The following is a 23,684-nucleotide window of genomic DNA, read 5'->3' as shown; positions in this document are numbered from 1 at the left end:
CTTCACTCCTCATCGCCTTCAAGACGTCCGAGTACTTCGCCTCGTCCGTCGTGATGACTAGGGGTTCGCCCCTGGAGCGATTAGCGCCTACCCTAGACTTCTTGCTATCCTCATTCGCCTGGGCCTTCTTTTCGGCTCTTGACGTCTTCGGTTTCCTCTTGTTCTTGACCAGGGTTCAGGAGGCGTCATCCCCCTGTATGTGTGTGTATGTGTGTGCAAAATAATCTCACTCATTTTTCAGACACTTATCCTTAACCGATTTGCTCGCAACAAGTTGCATTCGACGCGGAATCTTGTCCCATTGTTTCGTATTGAAAATTGGCGGACTATGGGATCCGTAGTTATGGCCAAAATATATTTTTTTACAAAAAAAAATCTCTTATTTTTAGGCACTTTCCCTCAGCCGATTTGCTCGCAACAAGTTGCATTCGACGCAGAATCCTATTGTTTCCTATTGAAAATTGGGTGGATCGGATCATGGGCTCAAAAGTTATGGCCAACATACTTTTTTTTCATACCAAAAGTGCGTAGAAATTACTCACTCGAAAAAAAAACGAGAAAGGCACCATCACCGCTAGGTGGATAATTCTGGGTTTTTTATTCCTTTATTTATTTGTTAGGCACTCTGTGTTACCTAACCGCTACTGTGCCGAGATCTACTGTGATATCCTGCTGTACAGAATCCACACAGAATCTATTTTTAGATTTTCTTTTACTCATTATTGTTGTCGTTGCCAGTCCATCTAACCGTAAATTCATTGAGTTCGTTTATCCATGTCGTGTATCCAATGACCGTTGCGGTTGTCATTTATCCGGGTATCGTTGGAGGAATGCCTCCGAGAAGAACAAGTTGTCAATCGTCATCAGGCTGGGAATCGAACCCATGACCATCCACTTGTAAGGCAAACGTGTAGCCAACTATGTGACTTCCCCCTTATGGAGTTCCTCTATAATCATCTTCCATCCAACTCGCGAGAAATGTACCGGAAACTTCCAGGTATTTCCCTCAAAATTATTTAGAAGTTCCTTCACGATTTTTTCTACAAATTCCTAAAGAAACATTCGTCAGAAATTCTCCCGGTTATTCCTGGAGAAATGGCTACACAAATTCTTCCGAATCATCTCTTAAAACATCTCCGAAAATTCTTCTGAGAGTCCAATTTCTCTAGAAATCATTTAATGAAATATTCCAGATAATTCTCACCGGAACTTCTCCAGAAACGATTGAGTTTATTTGGCTATAGCAGTCTTAGTAAGTTGGCCCTCCTTAGCCGTGTAGTAAGACGCGCGGCTGAGGGTGTTTTGATTCTGCTGGGTTCGATTCCCGGTGCCGGTCTTCGGAAATTGTCTCGACTTCCCTGGGCAAAAAAGTATCATCGTGTTAGCCTCATGATATACGAATGCAAAAATGGTAACCTGGCTTAGAAACCTCGCAGTTAATAACCAGTGCTTAATAAACACTGAGCTGCGATGCGGCTCTGTCCCAGTGTAGGGATACAATGCCAATAAGAAGAAGAAGAAGAAGTCTTAGTAAGTAGCGCTTTCCACTCCTACATCTGACTAAAAAACGTATTTGATACTTATCAAAACTGCTATCGCCGAAAGACTTCAACCTCAAAAGCACACCTTCATTCGTCAACCCCCATATAACTCCTCCAGAAGCTACTGTCAAAATTCCCCAAAAAATCTCCAGGTACTATCCCCAACAGTTCATTAGGAATACTCCAGAATATCCTAAAAAAAATACCCTTAAAAAAATCTCCCAATTTTTCTTCCAAGAGGTCCTCCAGGAATTCGCTCAGAAAATCATTCAGGAATTTCCACGGAATTCACTTCAATAATTCTTCAAGAAATCTCTCTATGTGTTCTTTAGAAAATTCCATGAATGGCGCCTTTTCTTTCTTTTACAAGAATTTACGATGAATTTTTTGAAGAAAAATCCGAAGGGGGTCCTGAAAGATTTCATGAAACAACTCCTGGAGGATTTACTGAAGAAATTCTCGAAGAAATTTTTGGTTTGAATCTTTGGTGGGTTGTCTGGATCACGGTGTCTTTGTCCAAAGAGACTTATTTCCAAAAAAATCAGTATCTCTGAAACACTCACTACACAAAAGTATAGGTTTTTCTGTTGCACATAATTGCATTTTGACGTAAACTACGTCTAAGGGGAAGACTCGGATACAGGGTGTAAAATGAAAATTTCAAAATTGGGGACCGTCACGAAATCATGTTAGATTTGTAACATTAATAGGTCCTTTATCTTTCAATGGATTTTAAAGATTTGTATATCAATCGATTCGCAAACTCTCCACCAACTTGCCAGTAGTATTGAAACTCTTGATTATCAACGCTGAACTATTGAAAATTTAAGTTCTTTCATGCATCATGCATCCCCTATGTTCCAATCCTTGGTAATTGCCTACTTTTAGGGTATTATCAATTATTAAACGAGGGTGTATGACAGGGGTGGTGGGAGGTGCTGTTAAAGCTGGGAAGTAATGTCGGTGGGATGGTTCTCTTCTCTTCTATATAGAACGGAATGATTGGTTCAGTGTACTATATTTGGTTTTACGTGGTTTACGTCGAGCGGTCGTGTCTTGTTTACAACCCCAAGATTTTTAAATATTCTCATTTTTCCACAAATTTTTGAAGGGGTCAAATCGGCTATCATTTGAGATTTCTTATGGAGTTTGCACTAAAAAAGGAAATAAAATTGTTCTATATCCCCCGGAGAGCCCCCCCGTTCTATATAGAGGAGAGCCAATGCTATCGTGTGGTGGGTGTTTCAGAGATACTTATTTTTGAAAAATATTTTCCCATAGGGGCACCGTGGGATAAATTCTTGGAAGAATTTTCGATGTTATGTGTGGATTTCAAAATGAACTTACTGGAGAAATTCTCGAAAAAAAAACTGGAAAAGTGGTTAAAGAAGTTCCAAAATTTGAAGTTTGTATTTTTAAAGAATGTTTATGCGGAGTTTAAAAAAAGGTCTTGCTGAATTTCTAAACAAGTTTTACATATAATTCTGTTATAAATTCAGAGCGAAATACCGTAGGAAACTCTTGTAGAAATTTGCGGAGGTGTTCAAAAATCAATTCCTTAAATTTGTCAAAATGAATTTCTAAGAAAAAAAAAGTTCTTGGCTGTTGCATGGCCTTACACAGACATTTTCATACTAATTTAACTAGAAATCAACTCCATGCTGGATACAGTTGCCATCCAATAATGATTTCAAATTTATGACTTTATCGGAAATGATAACAAATTCTTCAATCGTGCACTGTGCACGAAAAAAGCTTTGATTCAATGTCATTTACCAGGGTTTGAATCCAAAGGAGAATGAGCAAATGTCTCACTTATCATGTCTGTATACAATCTCGATAGGTAGCATACCGTGAGAGACGTTTTTCGGTAGCTGTTACGATAATGAAGTGATTCGAGGGGCTACAACCCATGATAAATTCAAGACAAAATTTTCAAAACGACTTATCTGCTTTTGTAAACAAAGATTCAAACGACGATTTGACGAATTTGATTGCACTCCCACGCAAACCAGCACCACCAATAGGTAGATGAAGGTTTCCGCTACCTGTTGATGGTGTTGGTTTGCGTGGGAGTGCTATCAGATTCGTCAAATCGTCGTTTGAATCTTTGTTTACAAAAGCAGATAAGTCGTTTTGAAAATTTTGTCTTGAATTTCTTTCAATAAGCCCCAATTGCGGGGGGCGCCGGTTCTGATTATGCATTTCAACTTGTTTTACACAGCTGTGCGAAAAAAATATGGTTCCCAACATGAAATCTCTGGTACTTATTCAAAAGGACGTATGTGATTGTGTAAACAAAGATTCAAACGTCGATTTGTCCAATCTGATGGCACTCCCACGCAAACCTCTTTGATTACAAAATCACATACGTCCTTTTGAATAAGTACCCGAGAAATGAGCGAGAACAAAGCGTTTTATCAAACCCCAACGGTAGGGGCCGCCTATCCGGATCAGTTTTTTCCAACTTGCATACAAGTGTGATAGTTTTGTTTTCATGGCTTGTTATGATTCGAAGAGGCCTCTCTTTTATCGTTGTTTGGTCTCTTTTGAGAGCGAGTTCTGCAAACCCTGCCATTTGGCATAATGCCATTTGGCATAAGGCCGTTTGGCATAATGCCATTTGGCATAACGATTTAAATGTCTAAAGGCCATTTGGCATAGAGACCATTTGGCATAACGACCATTTGGCACAATTTGTTGGGTACCTCGAGGCCATTTGGCATAACGACCGTTTGGCATAATGACCATTTGGCATAATCTTCGAAAAATGAATTAAATACAACGGGCCGTTTAGCAAAACAACCATTTGGCACAAAAAAGGTTAATCGTAGGAATATATCGACATTATTGTTTCATAAGGGCGAAAGTCGCAAACGTAAACATTGACTTCTTCTGCTGATTTCAGGAAGATTAAAGACTTTTGGCGATATTTTCCACTTTTGTTTGATATAAGGCGCGGAGCGCCACCAGTTCCAAGTGATTGTTAGCTGGGAGCGGTCCTAGTTGTTGAGAAGTTTGCAGGAAAAGGCATTGTTTACGATTGCGAGTATGCATTTGCCCGGGATAAAGCAAAAAAGAAGATAACTCCTTCTTTAAAAGTATGCATTTGCCTGGGATGAAGCAAAAGGGTAGATGACTCCTTCTTTAAAAGTACGTATTTGCCCGGAATAATGCAAAAGAGTAGATGACTCCTTCTTTAAAAGTATGCATTTGCCCGGGATGAAGCAAAAGGGTAGATGACTCCTTCTTTAAAAGTATGCATTTGCCCGGGATGAAGCAAAAATGAGTAGATGACTCATTTTTTTTAAGTACGCATTTGCCCGGAATAAGGCAAAAGAGTAGATGACTCGTTCTTCAAAAGTATGCATTTCCCCGCAAAAAAGAAGCTGGCTCCTTATGTCAAAGTACGCATTTGCCCAGGATGAAGCAAAAGAGTAGATGACTCTTTCTTTCAAAGTACGCATTTGCCCGGGATGAAGCAAAAGAGTAAATGACTCCTTCTTTAAAAGTACGCATTTACCCGAAATAAGGCAAAAGAAATATGACTTTAAGAATTGTCACACACACACTTTCACTCCAACACTGCTCACAACATGCTGTGGAAACAAAAAATACTGCGGCGCGCTTTGTAAATTTTTCAAGCAAACAAAGATCATGGAAAAAGTACACGGTCGAACATTTTAAACGTGAAAATGTTGTGAAAACTGCCAAAGCATTATTCGGTCTACTCAGCTCTATTGTATACAAAGGTGATAGTAATGCCAAAGCTACGAAGCAACTCATAAGCAGGATCAGAAGCAGCACGGCGAACCACGGAACATATGCCAATTTTCATCTAAGTTTGAAGACTAAGGACAACTCTTTGTATAACATAATATATCAGATTAAACTGTACCTCTTTGTATTTTTATTCCGAGCCATTTTTTTAATCCCATTTTTTGGTTGCCTCCCGTCAGAAGAAAAAGTAAATCACTTCTTAAAATACGCATATGCCCAGAAAAAGGCAATAATACAGATGTAAATTGAGCTTCTTCCTAAAGTTTTCATAATTCTTTTAATTTTTATGCCAAATGGTCATTATGCCAAATGGTCGTTATGCCAAATGGCCCTAAGATCATTACGACTATTTTTCTTTATTATGCCAAACGGTCGTTATGCCAAATGGTCTTTATGCCAAATGGCCCCTGGCTATTCAACTCGTTATGCCAAATGGCATTATGCCAAACGGACTTATACCAAACGGCATTATGCCAAATGGAATTATGCCATTTGGGGTAGCCCCCTTAGACTGACTGTATTTATCAATGGTTGCTACTCATTGATTGATCAGAACTGGTGCAAATCACACTACGATCCAAGTGAATAGTAGTTGGGATTTACCATCTATTCTCGAAGTGTATGTTTCAGCAGCATGCAAATGTTGATCAATAACGGCGCCGGCCAAGTCCTTACAGTCCGTTTGGAAAGGTAGAGAATGTTAGTGTGCGGTTATTGTTGCTACTAGAGACCGAGAATACCTCTGCATCTCCACAATTACCACGGATGGAAGTTGTGTTAGTTGGGTAGGGTAATCAGTAACATAGATCGGGATTCGCCATGAAAAGTGATGTGACCTATGCAACTTTTACACAACAGTATTAGCATTTCCTCAATTTGCTCAATTGTTCATCCTTTGCGAGAAGGATGCATTTGAATTTTGTATTGAGCGCTCGCGTCATCATTTCTTTAATGTAAGGAAAGTAAAGTAGAAGCGGAATTAAAATTTAAAATGAAAGTAATATTCGACAGGGGACGATCGGTCTTCTTCATCTTATCCAGTATTTTGCGCTCGCTAATGGCGGCCGAGTGAGTACCTTCTTGACATCCAAGAGGTAGAAAATATTTACATATTTCAATCACAGTAGGCCTTGATTCATTGAAAAACATTGGCACTCATCCGGTGTCAACAAGCAAATCAAATTTGTTTTTTATGTCAAACATTTCCTCTACGTTATTCAAGAATTTGGAACTTTTCTCATGGATGTTTTTGTAATAATTTAACCTTCTTTTCTAGGAATGAAGCCACAAGAAATCGACAATTCAATGATGATTTTAATCATGGAAAGGAAATTTGCGACCGGACAGCTAAGTAAGGCGATAACCAGGTTGGGAGTGTCAAGCTGGATTCAAAACGCTGGAAGCATAAAAATCAACTTCGTTTGTCCTATCCAGCTGCATCCGGCTACCAATCAAACAATACTTAGAGGGTACTGTTAAGCATTGCGCTAAAAGCTCTACGTGCTCATTCGACACCTCGTGTACTCCCCTATTTTCCACTGACTATGCACAATAACGTCCCGGCAGCATCTGTGTCACCACAATACTTCGCAAGCGGAAGTATCCTTACAGCTACTGGTTGACTTACCAACAATGTTCAATATACTTCCACCTGTAGCAGACCACTATAAGTGTGACACTTACTGAACCATGGACATTGACATGCTACGAACCATTAATGGCCTCATAAAGTCAATGTGCTGATATTTGTTGTGATCCATTATAGTGTTTCATAAATTACATACATTACCATTTTCAACCTTAATTCAACTACAGTTGTAAACATATTTCCGCGCTGGAGTATTGTGGCACAGATGCTGCCGGAACGTTATTGTGTACAGTCAGTGGAGAAAAGGAGAGTACAAGAGGTGTCGATGTGCACGTAGAGCATTGATCGCATGCTTAACAGTCTTCTTAAAGTATTGCTCGATTGGGGGCCGGAGGCAGCTGGATAGGGCAAACGGAGTTGATTTTGATGCGTCCAGCGTAGTGAATCCAGCCTGACACTACCAACCTGGTTATCGCCTCACCCAGGTGTCCGGTTGCAAATTTCCTTTCCATGATTATAATCCTCATTGATTTATCGTTAGTTTGTGGCCTTATTCCTAGAAAATAAAATGAAATTATTACAAAACAAATCATGACAAAAGTACCAAATCCTTGAATAACGTTGAAGAAATGTTTGACATTTGTTTGTTTGTTGATACCGGATGAGTGCCAATGTTTTTCAATGAATCAAAGCCTACTGTGATTTAAATATGTATGTAAATATTTTCTACCTCTTGAATGTCAAAATGGCACTCACTCTGCCGCCATTATCGAGCGCAAAATACTGGATTATTATTGGCATGACATCCCTACACTGGGACAGAGCCGCCTCGCAGCTTAGTGTTAACACGATGATACTTTTATGCCCAGGGAAGTCGAAACAATTTCCAATCCGAAAATTGTCTAGACCGGCACCGGGAATCGAACCCAGCCACCCTCAGCATGATCTTGCTTTGAAGCCGCGAGTTTTACCGAATCACGAATCACGATCGGTCATTGCGTATAAAAGTTATGAAGAGAATGGTGTGTTGAACCATATAAGCTTGGTTGATTGTTTCGCTATACACTCGATTCTTTTTTTACACGGGGGATGCGTTCTGTCTAAAAAAAAGTTTTCAGTTCAAAATTTGAAAATCCTTGTTTAAAGTTTTACGATTTCTCGAATCATGCAAATTGGAGCAACTTTGCAAAAAAATTGTATGGGATTTTTTTTACACGGCCGTGTAAAAAAAATCCGTGTAAAAACAGAATCGGGTGTACAGCGTTTGCAAGAGCCGTGATGTAGGCAATTGTTTATGATGTGTATCACACTAAGGCGAAACCAATGGATTTAATCAAGAAAGGCATCGTTACCGCTAGGTGGAGTAATCTGTTTTTGTGTGTGTGTGTGTGTGTGTGTGTGTGCTGCAACCGTTCAAAGGTGTAAAACTGCTTTTTGCTGTTGCCTGTTCTTTGCTTTTGAAGTTATGGTCCCCTGAATATGGTTATAAAATTGAATTCAAACGCGATTCACCTTAAATGTTGGGGACGAAATTGCTATCTGTGCAGTGAACAGGTGACGTGACGCGACGCCTCTGCAACAGTCCCATGACGATTTCTGTCGATTTTCATTTTTGTGCTAGAATTAAGCTTAATATTGCCTTCTGGTTCAGAAAACCTGATCAATAATAACATACTTTGTTCTAGAAATTTGAAAAGTAAAACCCAATTGCGTTTTCAAATCTTGACATTCATTGGCATCACAGTCACATAATTATGAATAATTTCAAAGATCTTTAGCATAGTATACAGATAAAGAATACTATTTTTATAATTTTTGCATTTGCAATGCACTGCCGTTATACGCATAACTGTCCCATGTATATAGGGAATCCCAGCAAACATGGGACAAATATACGTATGACGGCAGTGCATCTGTTACTATTTTTTTAGAAATTCATGTTATTTCTTATGTAAAACGAGTTTGAAAACTTACAACAAATTCCGCAACACGGAGAAAACTGACATGGAACTATTATGCAAATAGGTACAGTATAAAGAGGCACAAAATGGTATTAAGTAAATGAAGCACTATAAAATTGAGTAAAAAAAACCCACGCGTAGGGTATGATGGGGCAAGATGGGTCGCCTATGGCGAACCCTGAATATCTCAAAACAGAAACATTTTAATTCAACTTTTCAACATGGATCTATAAAAATAGCTCATAATCTGTAAACCAGAGGTATAAAATTATTCCATTTCGAGTCATTAAACTAGAAGTCTATTTTTCTGTCTCTGCTTATGGAACCACCCCACCCATTTTTGGCCCTTCATACAGGATTTTGATGAAATGCAAACAATAATATAAACATGATCAAATCGTTTATCAGATATGGCCAGTGCTATCGGCAGGTGCCTTGCTACAATAGATGGTAGTATCATCATCATCATTAAACTAGAAGTCTATTTTTCTGTCAATCAAAAAATGACGGGGTAAGATGGGTCAAACAGCGGGGCAAGACGGGTTACCTTTAAACACTGCCCCGCTGAAGAAAACAATCGCAACTTACACTATTTATACTACGCTAGGTACCTAATCTAATCTTATTTGCCTACTTTATTTACCTATACAGTAAATTACTTTATTGTTTAGGTAGAAACTTGAAGAGCCAAGAGCTGCCATTTCCCTGATCCTTATTCAACAGCGCTGTTTGTACCTGTCGGTGGATTTCCAAACTCTCAGCTACATCGAGTTTCCATGGGGAAGAGACATTTCTTAAGATTTTAATATTTGATGCAATCTTTCAAGTTTCTACCATAACGTAGAGGTACCATGAAGTACTGTACTATATGAGCATTACCATATTTAAAATACTTATCACTTATATTATTATTATTTATTTATTCAGACTAAGGCCGAAGTGGCCTGTGCGGTATATAAGAGTCTTCTCCATTCGGCTCGGTCCATGGCTACACGTCGCCAACCACGCAGTCTACGGAGGGTCCGCAAGTCATCTTCCACCTGATCGATCCACCTTGCCCGCTGCGCACCTCGCCTTCTTGTGCCCGTCGGATCGTTGTCGAGAACCATTTTCACCGGGTTACTGTCCGACATTCTGGCTACGTGCCCGGCCCATCGCAGTCGTCCGATTTTCGCGGTGTGAACGATGGATGGTTCTCCCAACAGCTGATGCAATTCGTGGTTCATTCGCCTCCTCCACGTACCGTCCGCCATCTGCACCCCACCATAGATGGTACGCAGCACTTTCCTTTCGAAAACTCCAAGTGCGCGTTGGTCCTCCACGAGCATCGTCCAGGTCTCGTGTCCGTAGAGGACTACCGGTCTAATTAGCGTTTTGTAGATTGTCAGTTTGGTACGGCGGCGAACTCTATTCGATCGGAGCGTCTTGCGGAGTCAAAGTACGTACGATTTCCAGCCACTATGCGTCTCCGAATTTCTCTGCTGGTGTCATTTTCGGCAGTCACCAGTGAGCCCAAGTACACAAATTCTTCTACCACCTCGATTTCGTCACCACCGATGCAAACTCGCGGTGGGTGGCTCACATTGTCTTCTCTTGAACCTCTGCCTATCATGTACTTCGTCTTCGACGTGTTGATGACTAGTCCGATCCGCTTAGCTTCCCTCTTCAGTCTGATGTAGGCTTCCTCCATCTTCTCAAAGTTACGTGCCATAATATCTATGTCGTCGGCGAAACCAAATAGCTGGACGGACTTATTGAAAATTGTACCACTCGTGTTAATCCCTGCTCTTCGTATTACCCCTTCCAAAGCGATGTTGAATAGCAAACACGAAAGACCATCACCTTGCCGTAACCCTCTGCGGGTTTCGAAGGGACTCGAGAATGCCCTGAAACTCGAACTACGCACATCACCCGATCCATCGTCGCTTTGATCAACCGTGTCAGTTTATCCGGAAAACCGTGTTCGTGCATTAGCTGCCATAGCTGGTCCCGATCGATTGTATCATATGCGGCTTTGAAGTCGATGAATAGATGATGTGTGGGCACGTTGTATTCGCGGCATTTCTGCAGTACTTGGCGAATGGCGAACACCTGGTCCGTGGTGGAGCGTTCGCCCATAAAACCCGCCTGGTACTGCCCCACGAACTCCCTTGCAGTTGGTGCTAGTCGACGGCATAAAATTTGGGAGAGTACCTTGTAGGCGGCGTTCAGCAATGTGATTGCGCGGTAGTTTCTACAATCCAGCTTATCGCCCTTTTTGTAGATGGGACACACGACACCTTCCATCCACTCCTGCGGCAAAACTTTCTCCTCCCAAATCTTGGTAATGACCCAGAGCAGCGCTCTAGCCAGTGCCTCACCACCGTGTTTAAATAGCTCTCCTGGTAGTTGGTCAACCCCAGGGGCTTTGTTGTTCTTCAGCCGGCCAATCTCCTCCTGGATTTCCTGGAGATCCGGAGCCGGTAGAATTATGTCCTGCGCGCGTTCTCCCAGGTCCATCACCATACCGCCATCTTCGTCTGCCACATCGCCATTCAGGTGTTCTTCGTAGTGCTGCCGCCACCTTTGGATCACCTCACGCTCGTTCGTAAGAAGGTTCCCGTTTATGTCCTTACACATATCAGGCTGTGGCACGTGGCCCTTACGTGAACGGTTTAACTTCTCATAGAACTTTCGTGTGTTATTAGCGCGGTACAGTTGCTCCGTTTCTTCACGGTCTCGATCTTCCTGCTGGCGCTTTTTCCTCCGGAAAATCGAGTTTTGTCTGTTCCGCGCCTGTTTATATCGTGCCTCGTTCGCCCTCGTGCGGTGTTGCAGCAATCTCGCCCATGCTGCATTCTTCTCTTCCACTAACTGCTCACATTCGCCGTCATACCAGTCGTTTCTCTGATCCGGGGGCACCGTGCCTAGTGCAGCGGTTGCGGTGCTACCAATGGCGGATCGAATATCTCTCCAGCCATCTTCAAGAGACGCTGCGCCTAGCTGCTCTTCCGTTGGAAGTGCCACTTCCAGCTGCTGCGCGTATTCTTGGGCTAGTCTACCGTCTTGTAGCCGCCCAATGTTAAGCCGCGGCGTCCGACTTCGACGCGTGTTGTACACCGTCGAGAGTTTTGAGCGCAGGCATACTGCAACGAGGTAGTGGTCGGATTCAATATTCGCACTGCGGTAAGTGCGGACATTCGTGATGTCGGAGAAGAATTTACCGTCGATTAGAACGTGATCGATTTGGTTTTCCGTCTCTTGGTTAGGTGATCTCCATGTGGCCTTGTGGATATTTTTGCGGGGAAAGAAGGTGCTTCGGACTACCATTCCGCGGGAGGCTGCGAAGTTTATGCATCGTTGGCCGTTGTCATTCGATACGGTGTGCAGACTATCCGGTCCGATGACCGGTCTATACATTTCCTCCTTCCTACCTGTGCGTTCATGTCACCGATGACGATTTTAACGTCCCGCAGTGGGCATCCATCGTATGTCTGCTCCAGCTGTGCGTAGAACGCTTCTTTCTCGTCGTCGGGTCTCCCTTCGTGTGGGCAGTGCACGTTGATGATGCTATAGTTGAAGAAACGGCCTTTAATCCTCAGCTTGCACATCCTTGCGTTGATTGGCTGCCACCCAATCACGCGTTGGCGCATCTTACCCAGCACTATGAAGCCGGTTCCCAGCTCGTTGGTGGTGCCACAGCTTTGGTAGAAGGTAGCCGCTCGATGCCCGCTTTTCCACACTTTCTGTCCTGTCCAGCAAATCTCCTGCAGCGCCACGACGTCGAAGTTGCGGGGATGTAATTCATCGTAGATCATCCTGTCGCAACCTGCGAAACCTAGCGACTTGCAATTCCATGTTCCAAGCTTCCAATCGTGATCCTGTATTCGTCGCCTAGGTCTTTGCCGATTATATCGAGTCGCATTATCTCTTATATTGTTCGTAATGATTGGTTTTCTAGGCGGCTTATTGGGCCTGCGCAAACCTCCTGTCTCGTCGGAGGGCCGTCGTGTCAGGGCTGTTTAGCGTCCCACCTAACACCAGGACTTGGGCTTGTGCGCTTTTAGCTTTTAGTTAAAATAATTATTTTTACTATGGTTTTATTTTCATTTTATGTTCTTTTTTATCATGTTCATAATATTGTAATGTTCATAACTGGTTCATAAAGTTATGCTTCAACACAACCTGTTATATATAGGCTGAAATTTACTAAAATTATCAAAGTTATCATAGCACATCGTAATATTTGATATTGCTCATTAGGGCTTTTATAATGAACGGCCAGAGGACAATCTATACTGTAATATCAAAACAAATTAGTTCTTTTCCTCCCATTATTATAATGGGTTTTTTCGCACCCTTCTTCAATGAAACTATATATTTAGTATATAATTTTTATCCCTTGGAAGCCCAACAAATATAGCGATTCTCAGTTTTAAGTAAGTAGATCTTAACTATTATTATTATTGTTATATAATATGATGCAGTTATACAGTTATGAAGCTTTACAATTCTTCCATTATAATCAAAATAATTTATAATAATTTCATGGATATTTTTAGATTCTCGGAATTTTTATCAATCTATTATATTTTCAGGAATATTATGATTAAATACACACATGAGGAAATCTTATTATAAAACTAACTTTTAAATTCCAGGTTTGAATAAAATTCCACATGGAAACAATAAAAAGTAGCAAATAGTAGTTGAGTCGATTTATGAAAAACTTTAATATGTCATTTTTTTATAGAATTTATGCTGCCTTGTATTGCTTATTATTTGTTTTATGGATTGTATTATATTTCTTTTATTTAAAATTATTTTATATTACTTTTGAAGGAAGTTCATCGTGTATCAGACACGTCAGTGTGTGAATATACTCCAGTTCCAAAAAATAGCGGTTCATCTCATGGAACTTCTACTTTCATAGTTGGAACATCGACATTTTATATTATTGATTATTATTATTGTTGTTATATTTAATCTATTCTTTCTTTCGTTTGTATAAACTATTATTTATTTTGATCAATCTATTATATTTTAAGGAATATTATGAAACAGATCCACACATGGGTAAATCTAGTATAAACTAACTTTTGAATTCTAGGTTAGAAATAGATTCCGCATAATCGAGACGAGCCAGCCTTGGGCTGAAAGTCTCGATAATAAAGACATAAAAAAAAGATTCCGTATGAAAACAATACAGTAGCAAATAATAGTAAAATCAGTTGATAGAAAACTTTAATGTATAATTTTCCAAATAATTTACGACAACCAAACGATGTGTTAAAGCAACAGAGCCTGAGACGACAGATCCAGAATTTCGTGAGATGTTTCCAATCGTTATTTCTTAGCAATTTTTCCCAAACTACCTACATACTCTCTATCTTCATGGAATTCGAGTTATTAGTAAAGTTCTATTATCACTGGTTCTGCATCCGTCAGCCTACTTCTCCCACATTGATATGAAATTAATTCCAACATGCGACAGTTTTATTTGCGGTATACATTTCCCCCTTTTTTGGCTGTTGTATATATATATATTTAGAAGAAGTATCGATGAGATTTTCTGCAATAGTTATCAACAAGGCGGATTAACCCTTTTTTAGAACAAAATTGCCAGATATCATACCATTTTGCCGTTTGTATTGTTATTTCTGCAATAATAGAGGTCTGAGAAAACGACGCGATTTCTTCCTATAACTTAATAAATTTTCATATAAATCTAATACGCTTCAATCTGATTTCGTTGCATGCATCGTTTAATTAGACTTTAGTAGCATTTCCTGTTGAGCTCCATAATCGAGACTGATACCAAGCTCTATTTTCAATTTTGCTTTTGCTGCCAAAAAAGTGTAACATGATCGCTCGTAAATTATGTAAAATCACTGATAAACTCAATTTTTATTTACTTGTAGAAAGCGTTATTCAAAATGGTGATTTTTTACCAAAGAGCGAATTAATATTGATAGACTCGATTCGGATTTTCGCTTGTTCAAAACAGAAGTTATGTCGATAGTGGAGGAAATAAACCGGTGAGCAATTAATAACTTTTTACTATAATTGTTTAATTGCTTTATAAACTTATAAAATATACCACTAAATACGTACAGGGCATCGTTTGCTGCTATTGCCGCGGATATTGTGGGAGTCCCAGGTATTCGGTTCACGCTTTAGTTGGCAACGGTGGCTCTTCTCGGCCTTCTACTCCCTGAGTAGTTAGTACGAATAAGGGCGTCCTTGTGAAGTTTTGCTGTACCTGTTACGAACAACTAGTACATCCCATTCCCTACACTTTCTGAATAAACCTTTCTTACTTCCTTTTTGTAGTACTAGTCTTTGTAACAAAAAGGGCACCATTGCGGAGCATGAGATCTGATCAAATTATTCGTAGTACTACTTGACCAACACCCCCAGTTGGGTGAGGGATAGAGGATGACACACACACACACACAATCTTTCAAGTTTCTACCTAAACAATAAAGTAATTTACTGTATAGGTAAATAAAGTAGGCAAATAAGATTAGATTAGGTACCTAGCGTAGTATAAATAGTGTAAGTTGCGATTGTTTTCTTCAAGTCGAGTCAAGTACAAGACACTGAAGACGACCACACAGTTGTGGTCGAAATACGTATCTGCAAAGATAACGAAAATTAACTGGTGGAATTAAATGGACAGTACTTAATTCGTCTTAGAATGTTTTTATTCCCAATATTGAATTACACACAGATTGATAGCTTTATTGCCAATGATTATATTGAATAAAAAATAATTTTTGAGCTTTGGATGAAGAAGTGGCTCTACATTCAAAAATGTCTGCAAGTTCTTATAAAAACAAGCCGTCTGAGTGTTGCTTTCTTAAAGACAAACAATAGACATTTTCAATAAACATATTCACATCATTATGTCAAAAGTAACCTCAATAGAAAATATGTAGCAATAGAAAATATGTATAATAGTATAACATCACCTACATTACTTATAATACGTTCACTGTTACTAAAAATGTTTAAATTTTACATTGCTCGACTAGATTACACGTTTTATAGAAAATGTGTTTCGCATAAGAAACAATGCTGAAAAATATTTTACCTTGCCATACTCTACCAAAATTAAATTTTATCATCAAATCGAGTGACAATAAATAGTGATGAACTCTAATTTTGAAAAATCACTTTAATAAAGCTTAAAAAAAAAAAAAAAAAAAGAGTGACAATAAAGTAGATCCATATTATTTCTCCTACAAAGTCATAATCTCCACATTAAAATGTACACGATGCTCAAAAACGGCCCTGACCCATCTTACCCCGTGACCCATCTTGCCCCACCTAACCCTACAAGGATTCGATGGAGACGTCCACTAGCAAACAGAATGAATCGGTACTTACTCATCCAGTTCCGGGAACATCGCATACACGTAGATCATCGCAAACAGACTGGTGAAAAAGATCGCCGCCAGAATGATCAACGACTGCCGAGCCGACCGATCCTCCTCCTTGTCATCGTTGCTGCTGCTGCTGTTGCTACTATCGGCTTGCACCGGTTTCGATCCTGTACCATTGACGGAATTCCCATTGGCGACCTTTCGCTGACTCATGGCATGAACTCCGTTGCCATTGCTCGAATCGTACCTCAGCTGACCGTTGGCTGATGCCGGCTGCGGCGGTGACGACGTCATTGTACCTCCCAGAAGTGGCGCCTTATCACTGGATGCTGAAACAAGAAAAAATAACGAACGGAGAAAAATCAGTTCCGTAAATACAAAGATTCGGAAATAAATGAGGTCGTATGATGGATGATGCACCTTGCATGCCGCACTGATTAGCGTACGCTAGGCTACGTTTCTTGGAATGGTCGTAGGTTGTTGTTAGCTGATAAGAACGAGGAATTGCTGCGTAGAAGGAGTAAAACAAGGAAAACAGCTGGTAGTGCAAAATACCAGTGGATCCAAACGATAGAAAAATGTTCGATTCACTAATGTTTTATTACTACTATACTGTTTGGATTGGATCGTTGCGTCGTGGCTCTCGCATAATTCGAATGGCATTGAAGTGCTGTTTTGTATTTAGGCGCCCGTGTAGGCAGGCAGATAGAAGGGGATCTACCTACTGTGTCTGTGATTGCTAACACACAGCTGATGCACAGTGAGTGGTTAGATATGATGAACGAAAAATTGAATATACGTAGTGCCACATGGCGGAGCCTCATTCACACCATAGACACCACCTTCGCTTGATCGATTTCGATTGAGCTTATATTGTCATTTTGTTGTTCAACAAAAGCAACGCGACACTGATTATAAACCTTTGTCTAGCTTCCGGCCACTGTACGACACGATATGGTTCCAAAGTTCAGAATTCTGGTTGTGTTTTGTATTCGCAAACCAGACTGTAAACGATTCGAACGTGAGATTCGTTCGTCAACACAACTCATACATCTTTTTTTGTAAATCAAAATATGGACGCCGACATTAACAATAATCAAAGTGACTTTGGCGCTGAAGAACGTTCTGAGCGCTATTTAATGGGGATGACGTGGTGTTTCGTCGTCCAGCGCAAAACAACCTCCGTGCCGCTAATACACGGAGAACGTACGTGATGCGGCAGACAACATTCAATATGCGGTGCAATATTAATTTGTGGTAGTTGAATATTGAAGCCATCGGAACCCGGTACTTAGCAGCGCTAACTTTCAACGGAAATCTGCTGTAGATTGAGTTCTGCTGATAAAATATATGAACAACTGTATTTGTTTTGTTTTGTAAATGACGAGAATTCTCGGTCATTTGTGAGCACGTGTAAAGGGGTAACGGCTTAACAAGGATTAAACTTATCATTTCATTATCATTTAGTATTCAGCCAATAACTCATTCCTGAGGCGGAATTTCGGAATGTGTTGTATGGCGGACTTCTAGCGCTATGTTGCCACTACAACGTTGTCCAAGAGTACATTCCTTTATACCTAATATTCACAGCGTGAGATGCTAGTATCACTTAATATACTAAATGATAGTAAAACTTATTATCATTCAGTACATAAAGTGATACTAGCGTTCCATGGTGTAAATATTACCAATTGCTCTATTATACATATATGTACCCTTAGACAAAGTTATAGAGGGAACATAGCGCTAGAAGTGCGCCACATTCACATATTGTCGGCGTAGCACCAAGTTAGAATTCGGAAGTCGGGACTTCCGAACCGAACTTTCTTCCGAAGTTTTATTTGAAAAAACAAATTGATGCGTTGTTAGCGCCAACTTCGGTATAAAAAGCGGTAATAATTTATTCCGGATAGACAATAACACTTTTCGGAATTTCGCCTCGTTTAAATAGTAGGCTGTGAAGGTTTCATAGGTTCACTTTGAAATTGTTTACTTTTTGTACATTTTCCGTAGGTATTCTTCTTCTATTGCATTACATTCCAACGGGAACTTGGCCTGCTTTTCAATTTGTTTTGCGTTGATCTATCTGAGAGCCGTGGAAAGAACAACTTGTATGTACAGCGGCCTTTCACAAATTACGTAACGCTGTAGGGGAAGGGAGGGGGTCAAGCCGAGTGTTACGATCCATACAAAAAAATTAAACCATTCATACAAAAAGTGTTACGAGGGGTGGGGGTCCAAAATCACCAAATTTAGCGTTACGTAATTTTAGAAAGAACCCTACAGTGGTTTAGAAAGGAATGAAAAATTTATTGCAATGAATGACATGACGTTAACAATAATAACAACTACGATCTAATTTCTTGACGCTATTATCTTGAACACTCTTTCTCGTCAAGATCCGGCAAAACAACTATCTTCTTTCGTAGAGTCCTGATTCTCACTTTCTATAGTGGTTTAGTAAGAATATCTGCTAACTTCTCCTCAGTTGGACAATACTGTATCTTTTACTGTTTCTATCTAACTCTGTTTCCTTTTACTAATTTTATACAACTTTGTAGTGATCGGGCAAGAAATATCTTCACCAAAGTCTTTCATTGGCTTAATTCCTGACATCCTTCCGTCCAGGCAACAAACTCTTGGGCTTATCAGACCTCCTCCGAAGTGCCTCCTCCTCCGAAGTGCTCAAGCTCGCTGGGCTTACTAAACCTCCTCCGAAGTGCACAATGTAACCTGAGTTCGATTTTCTATTACGATAGTTTCTGCCCCGGTCGAGATCTACAAACATTTCTTGTCCTGCTGAAGTTGATCCCACTCAGCCAACACACAGTCGCATATACTGCCGTGAATCGCATATCTGTCCCATCTTTGCTGGGTTTCCTATTCATATGGGACAAATATGCGATTCACGGCAATATAATAGCGAATAAGTATACAAGGTGGAGGCAATATAGGCGCATACCTCCATTTAACTCCAAGCAAAATGTACGTATATGGCCTCCACTTTGTATACTTATTCGTTATGATATACGATCTTGTGTTTGCTGGGCAGGTATAATCGATGTTTACTAGTGCTGGAGAGATTCCGCAAAACCCTCTTTGCTTCTTGGCAATCACGTTGTGTAAGACAGGAATACTTCTGTGCAAGAATACTAGGAAAAGAAGAATACTGAAACTAGGATTACGACTTACGAGTCTCTTGATAGGGAGTAGGTTCGTCTTGAAAGGGGGTTTCCGAGCCACTTGAAAGGAGGCTTCCGAGCCTCTTAAAGAGGCTCCCGAGCCTCTTGAAAGGAGGCTTCCGAGCCTCTTGAAAGGAGGCTTCCGAGCCTCTTGGAAGGAAGCTTCCGAGCCTCTTGGAAGGAAGCTTCCGAGCCTCTTGAAAGAAGACTTCCGAGCCTCTTGAAAGGAGGCTTCCGAGCCTCTTGAAAGAAGGCTTCTGAGCCTCTTGGTAGGAGACTTCCAAGCCACTTGAAAGGAGGCTTCTGAGTCACTTGAAAGAGGCTTCTGAGCCTCTTGAAAGGAGGCTTCTGAGCCTCTTGAAAGGAGGCTTCTGAACCTCTTGGAAGGAGGCTTCTGGGCCTCTTGGAAGGAGGCTTCTGAGCCTCTTGAAAGGAGGTTTCTGAGCCTGTTAAAAGGCGGCTTCTGAGCCTTTTGAAATGAGGTTTCTGAGCATCTTGAAAGGACGCCTCTGAGCCTCTTAAAAGTAGGCTTCTGAGCCTCTTGAAAGGAGGTTTCTGAGCCTCTTGGAAGGAAGCTTGAGGCCTCTTGGAAGGAAGCTTCCTGAGCCTCTTGAAAGGAGGCTTCTGAGCCTCTTGAAAGGAGGCTTCTGAGCCTCTTGAAAGGAGGCTTCTGAGCCTCTTGAAAGGAGGCCTGAGCCTCTTGAAAGGAGGCCTGAGCCTCTTGAAAGGAGGCTTCTGAGCCTCTTGAAAGGAGGCTTCTGAGCCTCTTGAAAGGAGGCTCTGAGCCTCTTGAAGGAGGCCTGAGCCTCTTGAAAGGAGGCTTCTGAGCCTCTTGAAAGGAAGCCTGAGCCTCTTGAAGGAGGCTTCTGAGCCTCTTGAAGGAGGCTTCTGAGCCTCTTGAAAGGAGGCCTGAGCCTCCTGAAGGAGGCTTCTGAGCCTCCTGAAGGAGGCCTGAGCCTCCTGAAAGGAGGCCTGAGCCTCTTGAAAGGAGGCTCTGAGCCTCTTGAAAGGAGGCTGAGCCTCTTGAAAGGAGGCTCTGAGCCTCTTGAAAGGAGGCTTCTGAGCCTCTTGAAAGGAGGCTGAGCCTCTTGAAAGGAGGCTTCTGAGCCTCTTGAAAGGAGGCTCGGAGCCTCTTGAAAGGAGGCTTCTGAGCCTCTTGAAAGGAGGCTTCCGAGCCTCTTGAAAGGAGGCTTCTGAGCCTCTTGAAAGGAGGCTCTGAGCCTCTTGAAAGGAGGCTTCTGAGCCTCTTGAAAGGAGGCTTCTGAGCCTCTTGAAAGGAGGCTTCTGAGCCTCTTGAAAGGAGGCTTCTGAGCCTCTTGAAAGGAGGCCTGAGCCTCTTGAAAGGAGGCTTCTGAGCCTCTTGAAGGAGGCTTCTGAGCCTCTTGAAAGGAGGCTTCTGAGCCTCTTGAAAGGAGGCTTGAGCCTCTTGAAAGGAGGCTTCTGAGCCTCTTGAAAGGAGGCTTCTGAGCCTCTTGAAAGGAGGCTGGGCCTCTTGAAAGGAGGCTCTGAGCCTCTTGAAAGGAGGCTTCTGAGCCTCTTGAAAGGAGGCTTCTGAGCCTCTTGAAAGGAGGCTCTGAGCCTCTTGAAAGGAGGCTTCTGAGCCTCTTGAAAGGAGGCTTCTGAGCCTCTTGAAAGGAGGCTTCTGAGCCTCTTGAAAGGAGGCTGAGCCTCTTGAAAGGAGGCTTCCAAGCCTCTTGAAAGGAGGCTTCCAAGCCCTTTTGAAAGGAGGCTTCCAAGCCCTTTTGAAAGGAGGCTTCTTGAAAGGAGGCTTCCGAGCCTCTTGAAAGGAGGCTTCCGAGCCTCTTGAAAGGAGGCTTCCGAGCCTCTTGAAAGGAGGCTTCCGAGCCTCTTGAAAGGAGGCTTCCGAGCCTCTTGAAAGGAGGCTTCCGAACCTCTTGAAAGGAGGCTTCCGAGCCTCTTGAAAGGAGGCTTTCGAGCCTCTTGAAAGGAGGCTTTCGAGCCTCTTGAAAGGAGGCTAATAACAAACAACAAAAAACACAAACACAAAATCTAAACGATCAGAATCTAATGGAAACAAAATTTTCTAACAGTTCAGAATGGTCAAACAATAAACGATAACCATTCTCCTGCCCTACGCATCAAATGCATTTTTTTAAAGACACTTATTTTCATGACTCTAAGTATAGCCACCAGACCAGATCAGAAGCGTAATTTCAAAAAGCTTTATAAATGACTAAGCCCAGCAAATATTTATCAAAACTTCAGATAATAATGTCCTTGGAAATGTGATAAAAAAAATCGTAAAGTTTTCAGAAATCTTTGTCTTGAATTGCGGAATCTCATCGTTTTTCGAGCTCAAATAATCAATTTGTAAATTCTCATATATCTGGATTAATCTCTACGAATTTTGCTAATTTACATTTAACTCCAATAAGTGTAACAAAAATGAAAGTAAATTGATCAGATTCCGAATAAAATTCTCCAGGAATTCAAACGTGAATGTTCAGGGATTTCGTAGGAAATGTTCCATGGATGTAGAAGCAAATCGTCAAAGTATTTTTAAGCAATCTATCGAAGGATCCCGAAGCAAATCGTCGAAAAACTCCGAATTAAACCTCCGGATATTCCGTAAAGAATCCTCCAACGATTACGTAGGAAATCCTCCATGGATGTCAAAGCAAATCGTTGAAGGATTCCGAAGCAAATTATCAAGGATTTCGAAGCAAATCGTCGAATAATTCGGAAGCAATTCGTCGAGGGATTCCGAGGCAAAACGTTAAGATACTCCGAATTTATTATTGAAGGGATTCTGAGGCAAATCATCGAAGTATTTCGAAACAAATCGTCAAGGAATTCAGATGCAAATCTCCAAACGATTCTGATGGGAAACTGTCACTTTAATTGATATGGTGGCTCTTTGTTGTTGTTTATATCATAGATAACAGGCGTTTAGGCTGCCATCCGATATGCACGTAAACATCTGCAACCGTTAATTCAAATGCATTTTAAATTAGGAACGCGTTTGGCAATCGTTTGGAGACGGCGCAAGGAATTAAAATCATTGTAAGTTACCAATCTATTAATTATTATCCATTATTTTTATTTCAAGAGGTACATTTTATAAATGCTTATCCTGTAGCCAATTCATCAACTAAATTAATTGTTTTAGGCTTAATTTCTTAACATGTCCGTTATACCCACACACTATGTCCATTTCACCCGCATACTTTTAAACCGAGATTTTTCATCCTGATTGATATTGTCAAAAAATCACAAAATCGGATTGTTTTCCACTAAATTGACTTCAATCCATGTAGTGCTTCTATTTAAAATTCACGTAAGTGGTTTAGGTCCCCAATATTATTCCTTAGGGTGTCCATATTACCCCCAGCCCCACTAAAATCGAAAATAAAATATGTTGGGATGCATTCATAGACTTAGTTTCCAACAGTGAAAACACAATTGACCAATTCCGTGGTCCCAATTCCAACCATCTGAAACGGCATAGTTCCTAAATCCGTTCATTAGTGTTCCTAATTCCAATCACCCGAAAACATTTGATTTCTTGGAGATGCTAATACCAGGCATCATTTTTCTCACAAATTTATCTCTTCATTCATTGTTATTGCAATCAAAAGGCTTAAAATGTGATTTTTTTTTTCAAAATACAATGAATGATATTTCCTTAGTTTAGCCAAGTTGGCTGTTTTTTCATTTGTTTCACTTACCATTCGAGATATATTCAACATGAACATTGATGCTAGCTGCCCAGTAGGTATAACAGAAAAGGCTCGTCTTTTTATCGGAGTTTTCCACCTTATCCTCAACGTAAATTTGACTATAGCTTGGATACTTTAATTTTGGCCTGAACCTTCCAAAGCAATGTCTCTGTTTGTTTGGAATTATTCGTACCGCTGTTTCATTCAAATTGAATATTCTTTAAAGCTCCGGTTTTTTAAAGCACCGGATAACCCTACTTTTACAAAGTATTCACGGATTTAGGTAAAACATAATCTTATTTATAGCCCAGAGACGGCAGTTTTTTTTTAAAGTGGACCAAATTCGCCAAATTCATCATCAACTGAAAAAACTGTATTTCCCCGGCATGAGTTAAAAAAGGTTCCCATAACCTTTTCGCGTAGATTCGTAAACGAAGTTCCTTTCTGTCTGGCTGCTTGCGGGACAGAATTTCAAAAGTTCACCATTCATATGGCTTCATGTACGACTTCGGTACCTTTGCTTGCTCATACATTATATTCTCACGAACGAAATTTTTGGAATCCATCCTCCAAACCCAAAGAACA

General features: G+C 40.8%; 1 protein-coding gene across 5 annotated transcripts in view; it reads right to left on the bottom strand.

Moving 5' to 3' along the window:
* The window catches only part of LOC134207755 (transmembrane protein 41 homolog), a 47,498-nt gene that overhangs the window by 8,835 nt on the left and 14,979 nt on the right, over nt 1-23,684 (bottom strand). For 4 of the 5 annotated variants that reach the window (XM_062683623.1, XM_062683625.1, XM_062683624.1 and 1 more), the window contains one exon: nt 16,242-16,566. In XM_062683623.1, the coding sequence (XP_062539607.1) occupies nt 16,242-16,566 (325 nt within the window). Of the gene's footprint in view, nt 1-16,241; nt 16,567-16,657; nt 16,776-16,850; nt 16,902-23,684 lie in introns of those variants that run through there. The other variant, XM_062683622.1, reaches the window with a different exon arrangement.

Source organism: Armigeres subalbatus, chromosome 1 (genome assembly GCF_024139115.2).
Source record: "Armigeres subalbatus isolate Guangzhou_Male chromosome 1, GZ_Asu_2, whole genome shotgun sequence".
Lineage (NCBI taxonomy): Eukaryota > Metazoa > Arthropoda > Insecta > Diptera > Culicidae > Armigeres > Armigeres subalbatus.
The sequence above is the reverse complement of the archived record's forward strand: the minus strand, read 5'-3'. Positions and strand labels throughout refer to the sequence as shown.